We start from the raw sequence: 16,680 nt of genomic DNA on the forward strand, positions 1-16,680 counted from the left end.
CAACAGAATTCAACAAACACAGGAATAATAATCTAAAATGTGTCCATGACATTTTTATGATAAAGAATAATTTAAATAAAATATCTTCCATTCAAAATATAAGCAATACTTAAAGATTATATGCCAAAGTTATTTACCTTTACTATGATAAGCCTAGCCAGGTTTTCACATCTCTGGTTATCATTTTCTGTATACTCTACTTCAAACAGAGTATTATAATTTTCTAGTAATTTAGCCATTATCTTGTTGCAGATGTCTTGTTCTTTCATGCCTTCAAGCCCAGGTGGCACACTAGAAATAAGGAGGAAAAAAACAAGAGGAATTATTTCATAAAAACAAAATATGATAGCACAGCTGACTCAGGCATATATTTTGACATCTCCTATATGATTGATCAACCTTCTTATAAGGACACATGCAATTTTTAACAAACTCTACAGTGACATGTAAGATGTTTCTGGGACAAGATCTGTATCAATAGCTTGTGCTGAATAAGAAAGTACATGTTCAGGAAGAAGGTATAGATTAACAAGGGTGCCATAATGCTTTGTATATATTAGAAATTGCCACACATAAGTGTAGTGATTAAAATGAAAAAGTGATTAAAAACAAGTGTTATAACAAAAAGAATGAATGTTTTATCATGACAGAAATAGCTGCAGAAACAAAAGCAACACAATCTTTACTGAAGGACTTCTTAGATAGTGCACGAAAAGTATAAAAGTTAACGAAAAATATGAATACTTCCAGAAAAAAAATACTGATTACTGTTGAAGCAGAGTTATGGGTATATAGAAGATTTATTATGCTATATACTATTCTCTCTTTGGGGTATGTTTAAAAATTTCCTAATAGAGGGCGCCTGGGTGGCTCAGTGGGTTAAAGCCTCTGCTTTCGGCTCAGGTCATGGTCTCAAGGGTCCTGGGATCGAGCCCCGCATCGGGCTTTCTGCTCGGCGGGGAGCCTGCTTCCTCCTCTCTCTCTCTCTCTCTCTCTCTCTCTCTCTCTCTGCCTACTTGTGATCTGTCTGTCAAATAAATAAATAAAATCTTAAAAAAAAAAAAATTTCCTAATAGAAAATAAAAATGTGCAAAAGATCTTCTGAATGCAGAAGACACCATAAATAAGAAACACAAGCTACAGACATGAGTATCTCTTCAGTGACAGGGACATTAATGGTAAGACTTTGCAAAGAATTCCTACTACTCAATAAGGAAGTAAATTAAAAAAAAAAAAAAGAAAGAAAGGGCAGGAGTTGAAAACTCATAGAAGAAAACCGGTGCACATCAATAATCTTATGATGCAAAGATACTCAACCTCATTGAATAATCAGGGAAAATGCATTTAAAAAGCAACACTGAGGTGTTAATACCCATCTATATTAGTTTCCTGTGGCTGTTGTAACAAATTACCATGTACTGCTGCTTGAGACAACAGAAATTTATTCTTTCACAGTTCTGGAAGCCAGCAGAGTACAATCAGTATCATGGGGTAGAAATTACGTTAAAAGCAGGGCCACACTAACTGTGGTAGCATTCCTTGACTATAACTGTGTCACTTTAATTTTCAATCAAGGCCAGCATCTTAAAGTTCTCTCTGCTCCATCTTCAAATGGCCTTCCCTGTGTGTTAAGTCTGGAGATAAAACCCACACTTTTATGGTCAATTAATCCATGGCAAAGGAGCTAAGAATATAAAATGGGGGAACGGACAGTCTCTTCAATAAATGATGGAAAAACTGAACAGCTATGTGCAAAAGAATGAAACTGAACCACTACCTCACACCATACACAAAATCAACTTAAAATGTATTAAATATGTGAATGTAAGACTTGAAACCATAAAACTCCTATAATGTAAATATCATGTAAGCTTCAAAAATGTGCTGCCTTTCATTAAAAATGGTGGATGACTCAGAGAGCAGAATCAAAAAAACAAGAGTGTGAAGTTGAAAGCCATGGAGGAGTATTTCCAGGGCTTGAAACCTAGTCAAGAGATTCCCCACATTTGCCAGACTGGATATCAGAACTATCATTGAGTCAACCAGGAAATAAAAGAAATAAAATGTACATTAAAACACTATTGCTCAAAACCTGTAGGATGCAACAAAAGTGGTTCTAAGAGGGAAGTTTATAGCAATACAGACTTACCTCAATAAGCAAGATAAATCTGAAATAAACAACCTAACCTTACCCCTAAAGGCACTACAAAAAGAACAACAAACAAAACCTTAAAACCATCAGAAGGAAGGAAATAATAAAGATTAGAGGAGATTTAAATGATGTAAAAGCTAAAAACAAACAAACAAACAAAAACAAAAAACCCCACAAAAACAATAGAATAGATCAATGAAACAAGGAGTTAGTTTTTTGAAAAGATCAACAAAATTGATCAAAATTCATCAACAAAACTCTATACAGACCCATCCAAATGGGGGGTATGGAGGGTAGAGAACTCACAAAATCACAAATGAAAGAGGAGAAATAACAACTGACACCACAGAAATACAAATAATTGTTAGAGAATATTATGAAAAATTAAATGCCAACAAATTGGACAACCTAGAAAAAAATGGATAAATTCCTAGAAACACACAACCTACCAAAACTGAAGCAGGAAGAAATAAAACTTTGAACTGATTACCAGAAAAGAAACTGAATCAGTAATCAAAAAACTCCTAACAAACAGAAGTTCAGGACCACACAGCTTCACAGGCAAATTCTACCAAATATTTAAGAAGAGTTAATAGCTATCTTCTCAAACTATTCCAAAAAATAGAAAAGGAAGGAAAACTTCCAAATTCATTCTATGAGGCTAGCATAACTCTGATACCTAGGCCAAATAAAGACACCACAAAAAAAAAAAAAAAAGAACTACAGGCCAACATCTCTCATGAACATAGTTGCAAAAATTCTCAACAAAGTACTAGCAAACCAAACCCAACAATACATTAAAAAAAACAATTCTCCATGATCTAGTGGGATTATTCCTGGGTTTCAAGGGTGGTTCAATATTCACAAATCAATCAACTTGATACATCACATCAATATAAGAAAGGATAAGAACTAAATACTCATTTCAATAGACTCAGAAAAGCATTAGACAAAGTAAAACATCCATTCATGACAAAAACCCTCAAAAAGTAGATTTAGAAAAAACATAATGCAACAAAATAAAGTCTGTATATAAAAGACCCACAGCACTTTTGACTGGGGTGCCTGGCTGACTCAGTCAGTGAAGTGTATGACTCTTGATCTTGGGGTCATGCATTAAAGCCCAAGTTGGGGGAGGGGAACCCTCTTACACTGTTGGTGGGAATGCAAGTTGGTGCAACCTCTTTGGAGAACAGTGTGGAGATTCCTCAAGAAATTAAAAAATAGAACTTCCCTATGACCCTGCAATTGCACTACAGGGTATTTACCCCAAAGATACAGATGTAGTGAAAAGAAGGGCCATCTGTACCCCAATGTTTATAGCAGCAATGGCCACGGTCGCCAAACTGTGGAAAGAACCAAGATGACCTTCAACGGACGAATGGATAAGGAAGATGTGGTCCATATACACTGTGGAGTATTATGACTCCATCATAAAGGATGAATACCCAACTTTTGTAGCAACATGGACGGGACTGAAAGAGATTATGCTGAGTGAAATCAGTCAAGCAGAGAGAGTCAATTATCATATGGTTTCACTTATTTGTGCAGCATAACAAATAGCATGGAGGACATGGGGAGTTAGAGAGGAGAAGGGAGTTGGGGGAAATTGGAAGGGGAGGTGAACCATGAGAGACTATGGACTCTAAAAAACAATCTGAGGGGTTTGAAGTGGCGGGGGGGTGGGAGGTTGGGGTACCAGGTGGTGGGTAATATGGAGGGCACGGATTGCATGGAGCACTGGGTGTGGTGAAAAAATAATGAATACTGTTATGCTGAAAATAAATAAAAAATAAATTTAAAAAAAAAGACTTCTGAAAAACCCACAGCAAACATCATCTTCAATGCAGTAAAAATGAGAGCCTTTCCCCTAAGGTCAGAAATAAGACAAGGAATTCCACTTTCACCACTTTTATTCAGTATAGTACTAGAAGTCCTATTCACATCAACAGACAGCAAAAAGAAACTAAAGGCATTCAAGTTGAAGGAAAAAGTAAAACTTTTACTATTTGTAGATGACATGATACTATATAAAGAAAATTCAAAAGACTCCACAAAAAACAAAAAACAAAAAACCCAGCTAGGACTGACAAATTCAGTGAAGTCACAGGATACATTAACGCACAGAGACCTATTGCATTTCTATACACCAATAATGAAGCAGCAGAAAGAGAAACTAAGAAAACAATCCCATTTATAAGTGCACCCAAAATAATAAGATACCTAGAAATAAGCCTAACCAAAGAGGTGAATGACTTGTACTCTGAAAACTATAAACATTGATAAAAGGAATTGAAGATGACACAAGGAAAGGAATGATATTCCATGTTCATGGACTGGAAGAATATTGTTAAAATGCCTATAATACCCAAAGCAATCTACACATTTAATGCAATCCCTATGAAAATATCAACAACATTTCTCACAGAACTAGAATAAAAAATCCTAAAATTTGTATGTAATCATAAACGACCCCAAATAGCCAAAGCAACCTTGAAAAAGAAAAGAAAAGCAATTCCAGACTCCAAGATATATTACATAGTTGTAGTAATCAAAAGAATATATGGTACTGGCACAAAAAATAGACACATAGATTAATAGGTCAGAATAGAAAACCCAGAAATTAACCCATGATTATATGGTCAATTAATCTTTGACTATAAAGAATATCCAATGGAAAAAAGACAGTCTCTTCAACAAATGGAGTTGAGAAAACTGGACAGCTACATAAAAAAGAATGAACCTGGACCACTTTCTTACAGCATACACAAAAACAAACTCAAAATGGATTAAAGACCTAAATGTCCATCAAGGATGAATGGATAAAGATGTGGTTCATATATACAATGGAATATTACTGTGTCATCAGAAAGGATGAATATCCACCATTTGCATGGACATGGATGGGACTGAAGGGGATTAAGCTAAGTGAAATAAGTCAAGCAGAGAAAGATAATTATTATATGGTTTCCCCTATATGTGGAACACAAGGAATAGCATGGAAGACCACAGAGGAAGGAAGGGAAAACCAAACGGGAAGAAATCAGAGAGGGAGACAAACCATGAGAAATTTTGAACCTGGGAAACAAATTGAGAATTGCAGAGAGGAGGGGGGTGAAGAGATGGGGTGGCGAGGTTGTGGGTATTAAAAGGGCACGTGCTGTGATCAGCTCTGGGTGTTATATGAAGCTGATGAATCGCTTGACACTATATCAAAAACTAATGATGTACTACTATATGTTGGCTAACAGAAAAAAAAAAAAGATATGGCATACACAGACATAGGAATATTATTCAGCCTTAAAAAGGAAGTAAATCCTGCCTTTTATAACAACATGGATGACCTTGAAGGCACTATGCCAAATAAAATAAGTCAGAGAAAGACAAATACCACAAAAAATTTCATGTATATGTGGAATCTAAAACAAATATTCAAGGAACAAAACAAAAAAAATGAAGTCATAGATACAGAGAACAAACTGATGATTGTCAGAGGTGGTGAGGTTAGATAAGCAAAGTGGGTGAAAGTTGTCTAAAGGTACGAACTTCCAGTTATAAAATAAATTTCCTGGGGATGTAATGTACAGCATAATGACTATAGTTAATACTGTATTGTATATTTGAAAGTTGCTGAAAGAATATCTTAAAAGTTCTCATCATAGGAAAAAAATGTTTGTAGGTATGTATAGTGATGGACATTAACTCAGACTTATTGTGGTCATCATTTTACAATATACACATATACTGAATGATTATGCTATATACCTAAAACTAACATAATGTCAATTACATCTACATAAAAAAGACAAATATGTGAAAAATGTAAAAATGTTACTTTATGTTTTGGGGCACAAAATATATAAAGATATAATTTTGTGACATCAATAACTGAAAGAGATATGGATGGAGTTATAAAAGAACAGAGTTTTAATTTGTTCTGTTTTTCAAGTAATCTCTAGGCCCAACATGTGGCTCAGACTCATGAACCTGAGATCAAAAGCTACACGCTGTACCAACTGAGCTAGTCAGGCACACTGGAGCAGTTTTTGTATATTACTGAAGTAAAACTGATACTTATTCAAATTCTTAGTGTTATAAGTTTAGGATGTTAGATGTAATCCTCATGGTAACCATAAAGAAAATACCTATAGAATGTAAAAAAAGAGAATGTGAAGAGAATTTAAACATTATACTGCAAAAAAATTTAACTAAATACATAAGAAAATAGTAATGCAGTAAATGAAGGACAATAATACTGTAAGGTCATAGAAAACCTCTAGCACAATGACACAAGTCCCTCCTTAACAGTAATTACTTTAAATGTAAATGGATTAAATTCTCCCAAAGATAGAGACCGGTAGGATGAATAAGAACACATTGTCTAACTATATTCTGTCTACAACAGTCTCACTTGAGATTCAAAGCCACAAACAGGTTAAAAGTAAAAGGACAGAGAAAGATAATCCATGCATATTAAGTGAAAGAGAGCAGGAGTGGCTATAGTAATATTATACATAATAAACTTAAAAAAAGCTTAAAAGAGACAAATAGAGTCCTTATATGCTAATAAAAGTTTGAATACATCAAGAAGATATAACAATTATAAACACTTACACAGCTAATGACAGACTATCAAAATATATGAAGAAAAAAATGGACAAAATTTAAGGTAGAAAAAAACAGTCTATGAGTTCATAGAGTTCAAACAGTTCATGAGTTCAATACCCTACTCCCAACAATGGATAGAACAACCAGACAGAAGATACGAAATGGAACACTTAAAAACAACAATCAAACTAGATCAGACACACACAGACTATTTTACCCAACACCAATCAGAATAATCACTTTCCTCAAGTGTACATGGGACATTTTCCAGGATATACCATATGTTAGGCCACAAATTAATCTCAATATATTTAAAAAGATATTCATTTTACAAAGTAACTTCTTGGACCACAATGGGATGAAGTTAGAACTAATAACATCAAGGAAATTGGAACATTCACAAAATTGTGGAATTATGTTTAAACAATCAATGGAACAAAAAATAAATTTAAAGGAAAATTAGAAAATATTTAGAGATGAATGAAAATGAAAACACAACAAAACCAGAATTTATGGGATGCAGCAAAACTAAGCCTAAGGAAGAAATTCATAGCTGTAAACACACTAAAATGTAAGAAAGATCTCAAATTTTAAAAACCTAACTTTACCACTTAAAGAACTAAGAAAGAAAAAAAAATAAACACAAAGCTAGCAGAAGGAGAGAAATAATAAAGATTAGAGCAGAGATAAATGAAATAGGGAAATAGCAGAAATATCAATAAAACCAAAAGTTGCTTCTTTGAGAAGATCAACAAAGTTGACAAACTTTTAACTAAATGAACCGAAGAAAGAGAAAGGGGTGCTCAAATTGTTAAAATCTGAAATTAAAGTGGGGACATTACTATTGATTTTATAGAAATAAAAAAAAGAATTGTAAGAGTATACTATGATATTTGTACAACAACAAACTGGATAACCCAAATGAAATGGACAAATTCCAAGAAATACTACCCTACCAAGACAGAATCATGAAGATATAGAAAATCTGAAAAGACCTATAAGAAGACTGAATCAATAATCAAAAATTTCCCAAAAGAAATGCCCTGGACCTGATGGCTTCACTGGTAAATTTTACCAAACACTTAAACTAATACCAGTATTTCTCAGATATTTCCAAGAAACTGAGAAGGAGAAAACACTTAACTCATTCTGTGAGACCAACATGACCTATGTCAAAGCCAGACAAATACTACTATAAGAAAACTATATGCCAAAACGCCTTATGAACAATGATGCAAAAATTCTCAGCAAGATACTATCATACAGAATTCAGCAGCATGTTAAAAGGGTTATATAGCATGATTTACTCCTGGAATGTACAGATGGTTCAACTACAAAAATCCATCAATGTAATAAGCCACAGCAACAGAAAGTAGGAAAAAATTCCAGATGGTCATCTTGATTGATGCAGAAAAAACATCTGACAAAATTCAACACCCTTGCATCACAAGAAACACTCAATAAACTAGCAAAAACAGAAAAATATCTTAATACAATAAAATCCATATATGAAAAGCCCTTAGAAAACATCATATTCAATGGTGAAAAAATGAAATTTTAATTTAAGAGCAGTAACAAGGCAAGGAGGCCTGCTTTTCACTATTCAACATAGTATTGGACATTCTAGCCAGAGAAATTAGAAATTAAAGACATTCAAACTGGAAAGCAGGAAGTAAAATTACCTCTGTCTGCAGATAATATGATCTTAAGATCCCCAAAGGTTACACAAAAACGTGTTAGACCTAAAAACCAAATTAAGAAAGGTAGTAGGATACAAAGTCAACAGATAAAAATCAACTGCACTTCTATAAACAATGAACTATCTGAAAAGGAAATCACAAAACTATTTCATCTGCAATAGCACCAAAAGGAATAAAATACTTAGGAATATATTTAGCCAAGGAGGTGAAATACTTATCCAATGAAAACTACAAAATGCTGGTGAAGGAAATTAAAAAACAAATAACTAGAAATATATCTCATGTTCATAGATTAGAAGACTTAGTATCATTAAAAGGCAAATATTAGCCAAAGCAATCTATGGATTCTATGCAATCTCTATCAAAATTCCAACAGTATTTTTTTTTTTTTCAGAAATAGAAAAGCCCTTCCTAAAATCCATATGGAATCTCAAGTGATCCCTGATAGCTGAAACAAACTCAACAAAGAACAAAAATAGAAGACTCACATTTATTGATTTCAACATTTACTACAAAGCTACAGTCATCAAAACAGTGAGGTATTGGCATCAAGGCAGACAAATGGAATACAACAGAGAGCCCAGAAAGGAATCTTTGTTTATATGGTCAAATCAGTTTTGACAAGGGTGTTAACACCACTGAATTCAAAATGGACTATCTTTCAACAAACACTACTGCAAAAGCTGGATATTCGCATGCAAAAGAATGAAGTTATTCTGTTACCTAACATCTTATACAAAAATTAATTCAAAATGGACCAAAATTCTAAAATGATAAAACTCTTGTAAAAAATACAAAAAGCAAAAACTTCATGACATTGATTTTGGCAATGATTTCTTGGCTATGACATGTATGGCACAGGCAACAAAAGAACAATAGACAAATGAGACTTCAAGAAAATTTAAAAATTTTGTGCATCATGACACTATCTATGGAGTTAAATAGATAATCCACAGAATGGGAGAAAATATATGTAAATCATATATTTAATAAGGAACCAATATCCAAATTATATAGAGAACTCCTAAATTTTAACAAAAAAGAAATCTGATTTAAAAACTGGTAAAAGACTTGAACAGATATTTCTCCAAGGAAGATATACAAATATCCAATAAGCACAAGATATACAAATAGCCAATAAGCTGTTCAGCATCACTGATCATTAGGGAAAATTCAAATAAAAATGACAATGAGATATCACCTCACACTCATTAGAATGGCTATTATCAAAAAATCAGAAAACGACAGGTGTTGGAGGATGTAGAGAAACTGTAACTCTTTTGCACTGTTGGTGGGAATATAAAAGTATAGCCACTATGACAGAAAATATGGCAGTTCCTCAACAAATGAAAAATAGAATTATCATATTATCCACAAATTCCACTTCTAGACATATACCCCCAAAACCTGAAAGCAAGGTCTGAAAGAGATTTTTGTACATCCATGTTCGTAATAGCATTATTCACAACATCTAAAATGTGGAAGCCATCCAACTATCTATAGCTAAATAGATAAGCAAAATGTGGTATAGACATATGATGGAAAACTATGCAGCCTTAAAAATTCTGCAAAAGAAAATTCTGCTATGCACTACAATATGAATAAACATTGAGGGGATTATTTTATATAAAATAAACTTGCCATTAAAAGACAAATACTGTATAATTCCTCTAACAAGAGGTACCTGGAGTAGTCAAAATCATAAAGACAAAGTATAATGGCAATTGGCAGGGGTTAGGGCTGGGGTGAGGAGTTACTATTTAATAAGTACAGAGTGTCAGTTTTACAAGATGAAAAAAATTGGAGGATGGATGTTGGTGATGGTCGCACAACAGTGTTAATGTATTTAATATCACTGAATTGTTCAATTAAAAAGTATTAGGATAGTAAATTTTAGTTACATGTGTTTTACCACAAAACAAAACATTCACAAAAAAAGGAAATGCATCTACCTCTACATTACGCATAAGACAACTGAGAACACTGACATCTGGTTATCATGACTCCTGAGTTATGACTGCTGGATGAAAGTCAGATAGTGATGAGGCAAGATAGATTTGCCATAATCATATTCACCTTAACAACATGTTGAAGCTCTGCATTACTGGCCATCACAGCACTTAAAAGATTGTTTATTCTCCAACAGAAATACCTTATTCCACCCTCCCCTATTTTGAAAGAAACTTTATTTATTTGAGAGAGAGAGAGAGAGAGAGCAGTAGAGAGACAGAGCAAGCACGAATGGGAGGAGAGGGAGAAGCCGGCTCAATCCCAGGACCCTGAGATCATGACCTGAGCTGAAGGCAGATGCTAACCAAGTGAGCCATCCAGGTGCCCCTAGAACTACCTTATTTCCTTTATTATATAAAGTTTAGATCTAGATTAAAAGCAAACATCAAAAGAATTATTTAAAAAATAAGCCCTATTTTAACTTTCTGTTAAGTAAATTTGAAGTTTATCCTTAAGAGAAGATTTTACTTATCTACATGTTCTGAAGACACTTTCATGAATATCATGCCAAAAGTCTGATGTGGTGTTTACTATAAAATTTTCAGTGTCGTGATGTGTCTCATACTCAAGGGTCATGTGTTATGCACATCAGATGGGACAAAGGCTGAAGACTACTGCGCAGTCTAAGCATTCTCAGTGGGAGTGGTACTGTCCCCAGTTTGGACAAAATGGTTCTTAGAGTAGGTGAAAGAACTTACTCTTCTTAATATACAAAGTACAGCTACATACAGTACACACAGCATATTCACGATGTTAAAATTTAGGGAGGATGGAGGAGAAGTGATTAGGGAAAGAAAAAATCTAAGAAATCTCCTTGGGGAAACTTCAATTAAAAAAAAAAAAAGACTAAACTACCATCCTTTAGTCCCTACTCTAGTAAGTTACTTTTAAAGGTTAATATTGGCTTTGAATACAGGATCCATTGGGGGTGAGTGAACAATACAGATAAAAGTAGGACTCTCGGAGCAAAGCTCCAGGCAGAAGGGTCAAGGGAAGCATTTCAGATTCTGAGTTAGAATATAAGGGTTCAATACCTGGCTCCACAACTTAAAGCTGCTTAACTAAACCTTCATTTCTTCCTTTATAAAATAGACATGTTGGCAATATTAATGTTGTAGGAATATTTTAAGAATTGATTTTTTAAAAATTTATTTAAAAAAAAATAAACATATAATATATTTTTATCCCCAGGGGTACAGGTCTGTGAATCACCAGGTTTACACATTTCACAGCACTCACCATAGCACATACCCTCCCCAATGTCCATAACCCAATTACCCTCTCCCTATCCCCCTCTCCCTGGCAACCCTCAGTCTGTTTTTTGAGATTGAATCTTTTAAGGTTTGTCTCCCTCCCAATCCCACCTTCTTTCATTTTTTCTTTTCCTACCCCCCCACTCCCCCTCATTGCATCTCCACTTCCTCTTATCAGGGAGATCATATGATAGTTGTCTTTCTCTGACTTATTTCGCTAAGCAGAATACCCTCTAGTTCCATCCACGTCATCGCAAATGGCAAGATTTCATTTCTTTTGATGGCTGCATAGTATTCCATTGTATATATATATATACCACATCTTCTTTATCCATTCATCTGTTGATGGACATCTAGGTTCTTTCCACAGTTTGGCTATTGTGGACATTGCTGCTATAAACATTCGGGTGCACATGCCCCTTGGGAGCACCACGTTTGTATCTTTAGGATATATACCCAGGAGTGCAATCGCTGGGTCATAGGGTAGCTCTATTTTCAGTTTTTTGAGGAACCTCCACACTGTTTTCCAGAGTGGTTGCACCAGCTTGCATTCCCACTAACAGTGTAGGAGAGTTCCCCTCTCTCTGCATCCTCCCCAGCATCTGTCATTTCTTGACTTGTTAATTTTAGCCATTCTGACTGGTGTGAGGTGATATCTCATTGTGGTTTTGATTTGTATTTCCCTGATGCCGAGTGATGTGAAGAATTTTTTCATGTGTCTGTTGGCCATCTGAATGTCTTCTTCGCAGAAATGTCTGTTCATGTCCTCTGCCCATTTCTTGATTAGGTTATTTGTTCTTTGTTGAGTTTGATAAGCTCTTTATAGATTTTGGATACTGGACCTTTATCTGATGTGTCATTTGCAAATATCTTCTCCCATTCTGTTAGTTCTCTTTGGTTTTGTTAACTGTTTCCTTTGCTGTGCAAAAGCTTTTGATCTTGATGAAATCCCAATAGATCATTTTTGCCCTTGCTTCTGTTGTCTTTGGCGATGTTCCTAGGAAGAAGTTGCTGCGGTTGAGGTCAAAGAGGTAGCTGCCAGTGTTCTCCTCAAGGATTTTGATGGATTTCTTTCTCACATTGAGGTCCTTCATCCATTTTGAGTCTATTTTCGTGTGTGGTGTAAGGAAATAGTCCAATTTCATTTTTCTGCATGTGGCTGTCCAATTTCCCCAGGACCATTTGTTGAAGAGGCTGTCTTTTTTCCATTGGACATTCCTTCCTGCTTTGTCGAAGAATTGTTGACCATAGAGTTGAGGGTCTATTTCTGGGCTCTCTATTCTTTTCCATTGATCTATGTGTCTGTTTTTGTACCAGTACCATACTGTCTTGATGATGACAGCTTTGTAATAGAGCTTGAAGTCTGGAATTGTGATGCCACCAACGTTGGCTTTCTTTTTCAATATTCCTTTGGCTATTTGAGGTCTTTTCTGGTTCCATATAAATTTTAGGATTATTTGTTCCATTTCTTTGAAAAAGATGGATGGTACTTTGATAGGGATGGCATTAAATGTGTAGATTGCTTAGGTACAATGGACATTTTCACAATATTTGTTCTTCCAATCCATGAGCATGAAACATTTTTCCATTTCTTTGTGTCTTCCTCAATTTCTTTCATGAGTACTTTATAGTTTTCTGAGTATAGATTCTGTTCCTCTTTGGTTAGGTTTATTCCTAGGTATCTTATGGTTTTGGGTGCAATTGTCAATGGGACTGACTCCTTAATTTCTCTTTCTTCTGCCCTGCTGTTGGTGTAAAGAAATGCAACTGATTTCTGTGCATTGATTTTATATCCTGACACTTTACTGAATTCCTGTACAAGTTCTAGCAGATTTGGAGTGGAGGCTTTTGGGTTTTCCACACATAGTATCATATCATCTGCGAAGAGTGATAGTTTGACTTCTTCTTTGCCAATTTCAATGGCTTTAATTTCTTTTTGTTGACAACAAAAGAAATTGCTGAGGCTAGGACTTCTAGTACTATGTTGAACAGCAGTGGTGATAAGGGACATCCTTGCCGTGTTCCTGACCTTAGTGGAAAAGCTTTCAGTTTTTCTCCATTGAGAATGATATTTGCAGTGGGTTTTTCATAGATGGCTTTGATAACATTGAGGCATGTGCCCTCTATCCCTACATTTTGAAGAGTTTTGATCAGGAAGGGATGCTGTACTTTGTCAAATGCTTTTTCAACATCTATTAAGAGTATCATATGGTTCTTATTCTTTCTTTTATTAATGTATTGTATCACATTGATTGATTTACAGATGTTGAACCAACCTTGCAGCCCTGGAATAAATCCCACTTGGTCGTGGTGAATAATCCTTTTAACGTACTGTTGGATCCTATTGGCCAGTATTTTGGTGAGAATTTTCGCATCTGTATTCACCAAGGATATTGGTCCATAATTCTCTTTTTTGATGGGATCCTTTTCTGGTTTTGGGGTCAAGATGATGCTGGCCTCATAAAATGAGTTTGGAAGTTTTCCTTCCATTTCTATTTTTTGGAACAGTTTCAGGAGAATAGGAATTAGTTCTTCTTTAAATGTTTGGTAGAATTCCCCTGGGAAGCCGTCTGGTCCTGGACTTTTGTTTGTTTGGAGATTTTTGATGACTGTTTCAATCTCCTTACTGGTTATGGGTCTGTTCAGGTTTTCTATTTCTTCCTGGTTCAGTTGTGGTAGTTTATATGTCTCTAGAAATGTATCCATTTCTTCCAGACTGTCGAATTTATTGGCATAGAGTTGCTCATAGTATGTTCTTATAATTGTTTGTATTTCTTTGGTGTTGGTTGTGATCTCTCCTTCTTCATTCATGATTTTATTTATTCGGGTCCTTTCTCTTTTCTTTTTATAAGTCTGGCCAGGGATTTGTCAATCTTATTAATTTTTTCAAAGAACCAGGTCCTAGTTTTGTTGATTTGTTCTATTGTTTTTTTGGTTTCTGTTTCATTGATTTCTGCTCTGATCTTTATGATTTCTCTTCTCCTGTTGGGTTTAGGCTTTCTTTGTTGTTCTTTCTCCAGCTCCTTTAGGTGTAGGGTTAGGTTGTGTATTTGAGACCTTTCTTGTTTCTTGAGAAAGGCTTTTACCGCTATACATTTTCCTCTCAGGACTGCCTTTGTTGTGTCCCACAGATTTTGAACCGTTGTGTTTTCATTATTATTTGTTTCCATGAATTTTTTCAATTCTTCTTCAATTTCCTGGTTGACCCATTCATTCTTTAGAAGGATGCTGTTTAGTCTCCATGTATTTGGGTTCTTTCCAAATTTCCTCTTGTGATTGAGTTCTAGCTTCAGAGCATTGTGGTCTGAAAATATGCAGGGAATGATCCCAATCTTTTGATACCGGTTGAGACCTGATTTATGACCCAGGATGTGGTCTATTCTGGAGAATGTTCCACGTGCACTAGAGAAGAATATATATTCTGTTGCTTTGGGATGGAACGCTTTGAATATATCTGTGATGTCCATCTGGTCCAGTGTGTCATTTAAGGCCTTTATTTCCTTGTTGATCTTTTGCTTGGATGATCTGTCCACTTCCGTGAGGGGAGTGTTAAAGTCCCCTACTATTATTGTATTATTGTCGATGTATTTCTTTGATTTTGTTACTAATTGGTTTATATAGTTGGCTGCTCCCACGTTGGGGGCATAGATATTTAAAATTGTTAGATCTTCTTGTTGGACAGACCCTTTGCGTGTGATATAGTGTCCTTTCTCATCTCTTATTATAGTCTTTGGCTTAAAATCTAATTGATCTGATATAAGGATTGCCACCCCAGCTTTCTTCTGATGTCCATTAGCATGTTACATTGTTTTCCACCCCCTCACTTTAAATCTGGAGGTGTCTTCGGGTTTAAAATGAATTTCTTGTAGGCAGCATATTGATGGGTTTTGTTTTTTAATCCATTCTGATACTCTGTGTCTTTTGATTGGGGCATTTAGCCCATTAACATTCAGGTTAACTACTGAGAGATATGAATTTAGTGCCATTGTATTGCCTGTAAGGTGACTGTTACTGTATATTGTCTCTGTTCCTTTCTGATCTACTACTTTTAGGCTCTCTCTTTGCTTAGAGGACCCCTTTCAATATTTCCTGTAGAGCTGGTTTGGTGTTTGCAAATTCTTTCAGTTTTTGTTTGTCCTGGAAGCTTTTAATCTCTCCTTCTATTTTCAATGGTAGCCTAGCTGGATATAGTATTCTTGGCTGCATGTTTTTCTCATTTAGTGCTCTGAATATATCATGCCAGTTCTTTCTGGCCTGCCAGGTCTCTATGGATAGGTCCACTGCCAATCTAATGTTTTTACCCTTGTATGTTACAGACTTCTTTTCCCGAGCTGCTTTCAGGATTTTCTCAGTGTTGCTAAGACTTGTAAATTTTACTATCAGGTAACATAGTGTGGACCTGTTTTTATTGATTTTGAGGGGCGTTCTTAGCATCTCCTGGATTTTGATGTTTGTTCCCTTTGCCATATTAGGGAAATTCTCTACAATAATTCTCTCCAATATACCTTCTGCTCCCCTCTCTCTTTCTTCTTCTTCTCGAATCCCAATTATTCTAATGTTGTGTCGTCTTATGGTGTCACTTTTCTCCAAATTCTCTCCTGGTGTTCCAGTATTTGTTTGTCTCTCTTTTGCTCAGCTTCTTTATTCACTGTCATTTGGTCTTCTATGTCACTAATACTTTCTTCTGCCTCATTTATCCTAGCAGTAAGAGCTTCCATTTTTGATTGCACCTCATTAATAGTTTTTTTGATTTCAACTTGGTTAGATTTTAGTTCTTTTATTTCCCCAGAAAGGGCTTTTATCTCTCTGGAGAGGGTTTCTCTAATATCTTCTATGCCTTTTTCGAGCCTGGCTAGAACCTTGAGAATTGTCATTCTGAACTCTAGATCTGTCATATTACCAATGTCTGTATTGATTAGGTCCCCAGCCTTCGGTACTGGCTCTTGTTCTATTTTTG

The 16,680-nt window shown here is 35.2% G+C and overlaps 1 protein-coding gene across 4 annotated transcripts in view; it reads right to left on the minus strand.

Annotated features, from left to right (window-relative positions):
• Nucleotides 1-16,680, minus strand: part of FAM13A (family with sequence similarity 13 member A) — a 356,989-nt gene that overhangs the window by 202,226 nt on the left and 138,083 nt on the right. For all 4 annotated transcript variants that reach the window (XM_032332873.1, XM_032332872.1, XM_032332871.1 and 1 more), the window contains exon 5: nt 138-291. In XM_032332873.1, the coding sequence (XP_032188764.1) occupies nt 138-291 (154 nt within the window). The remainder of the gene's footprint in view (nt 1-137; nt 292-16,680) is intronic.

Source organism: Mustela erminea, chromosome 2 (genome assembly GCF_009829155.1).
Source record: "Mustela erminea isolate mMusErm1 chromosome 2, mMusErm1.Pri, whole genome shotgun sequence".
Lineage (NCBI taxonomy): Eukaryota > Metazoa > Chordata > Mammalia > Carnivora > Mustelidae > Mustela > Mustela erminea.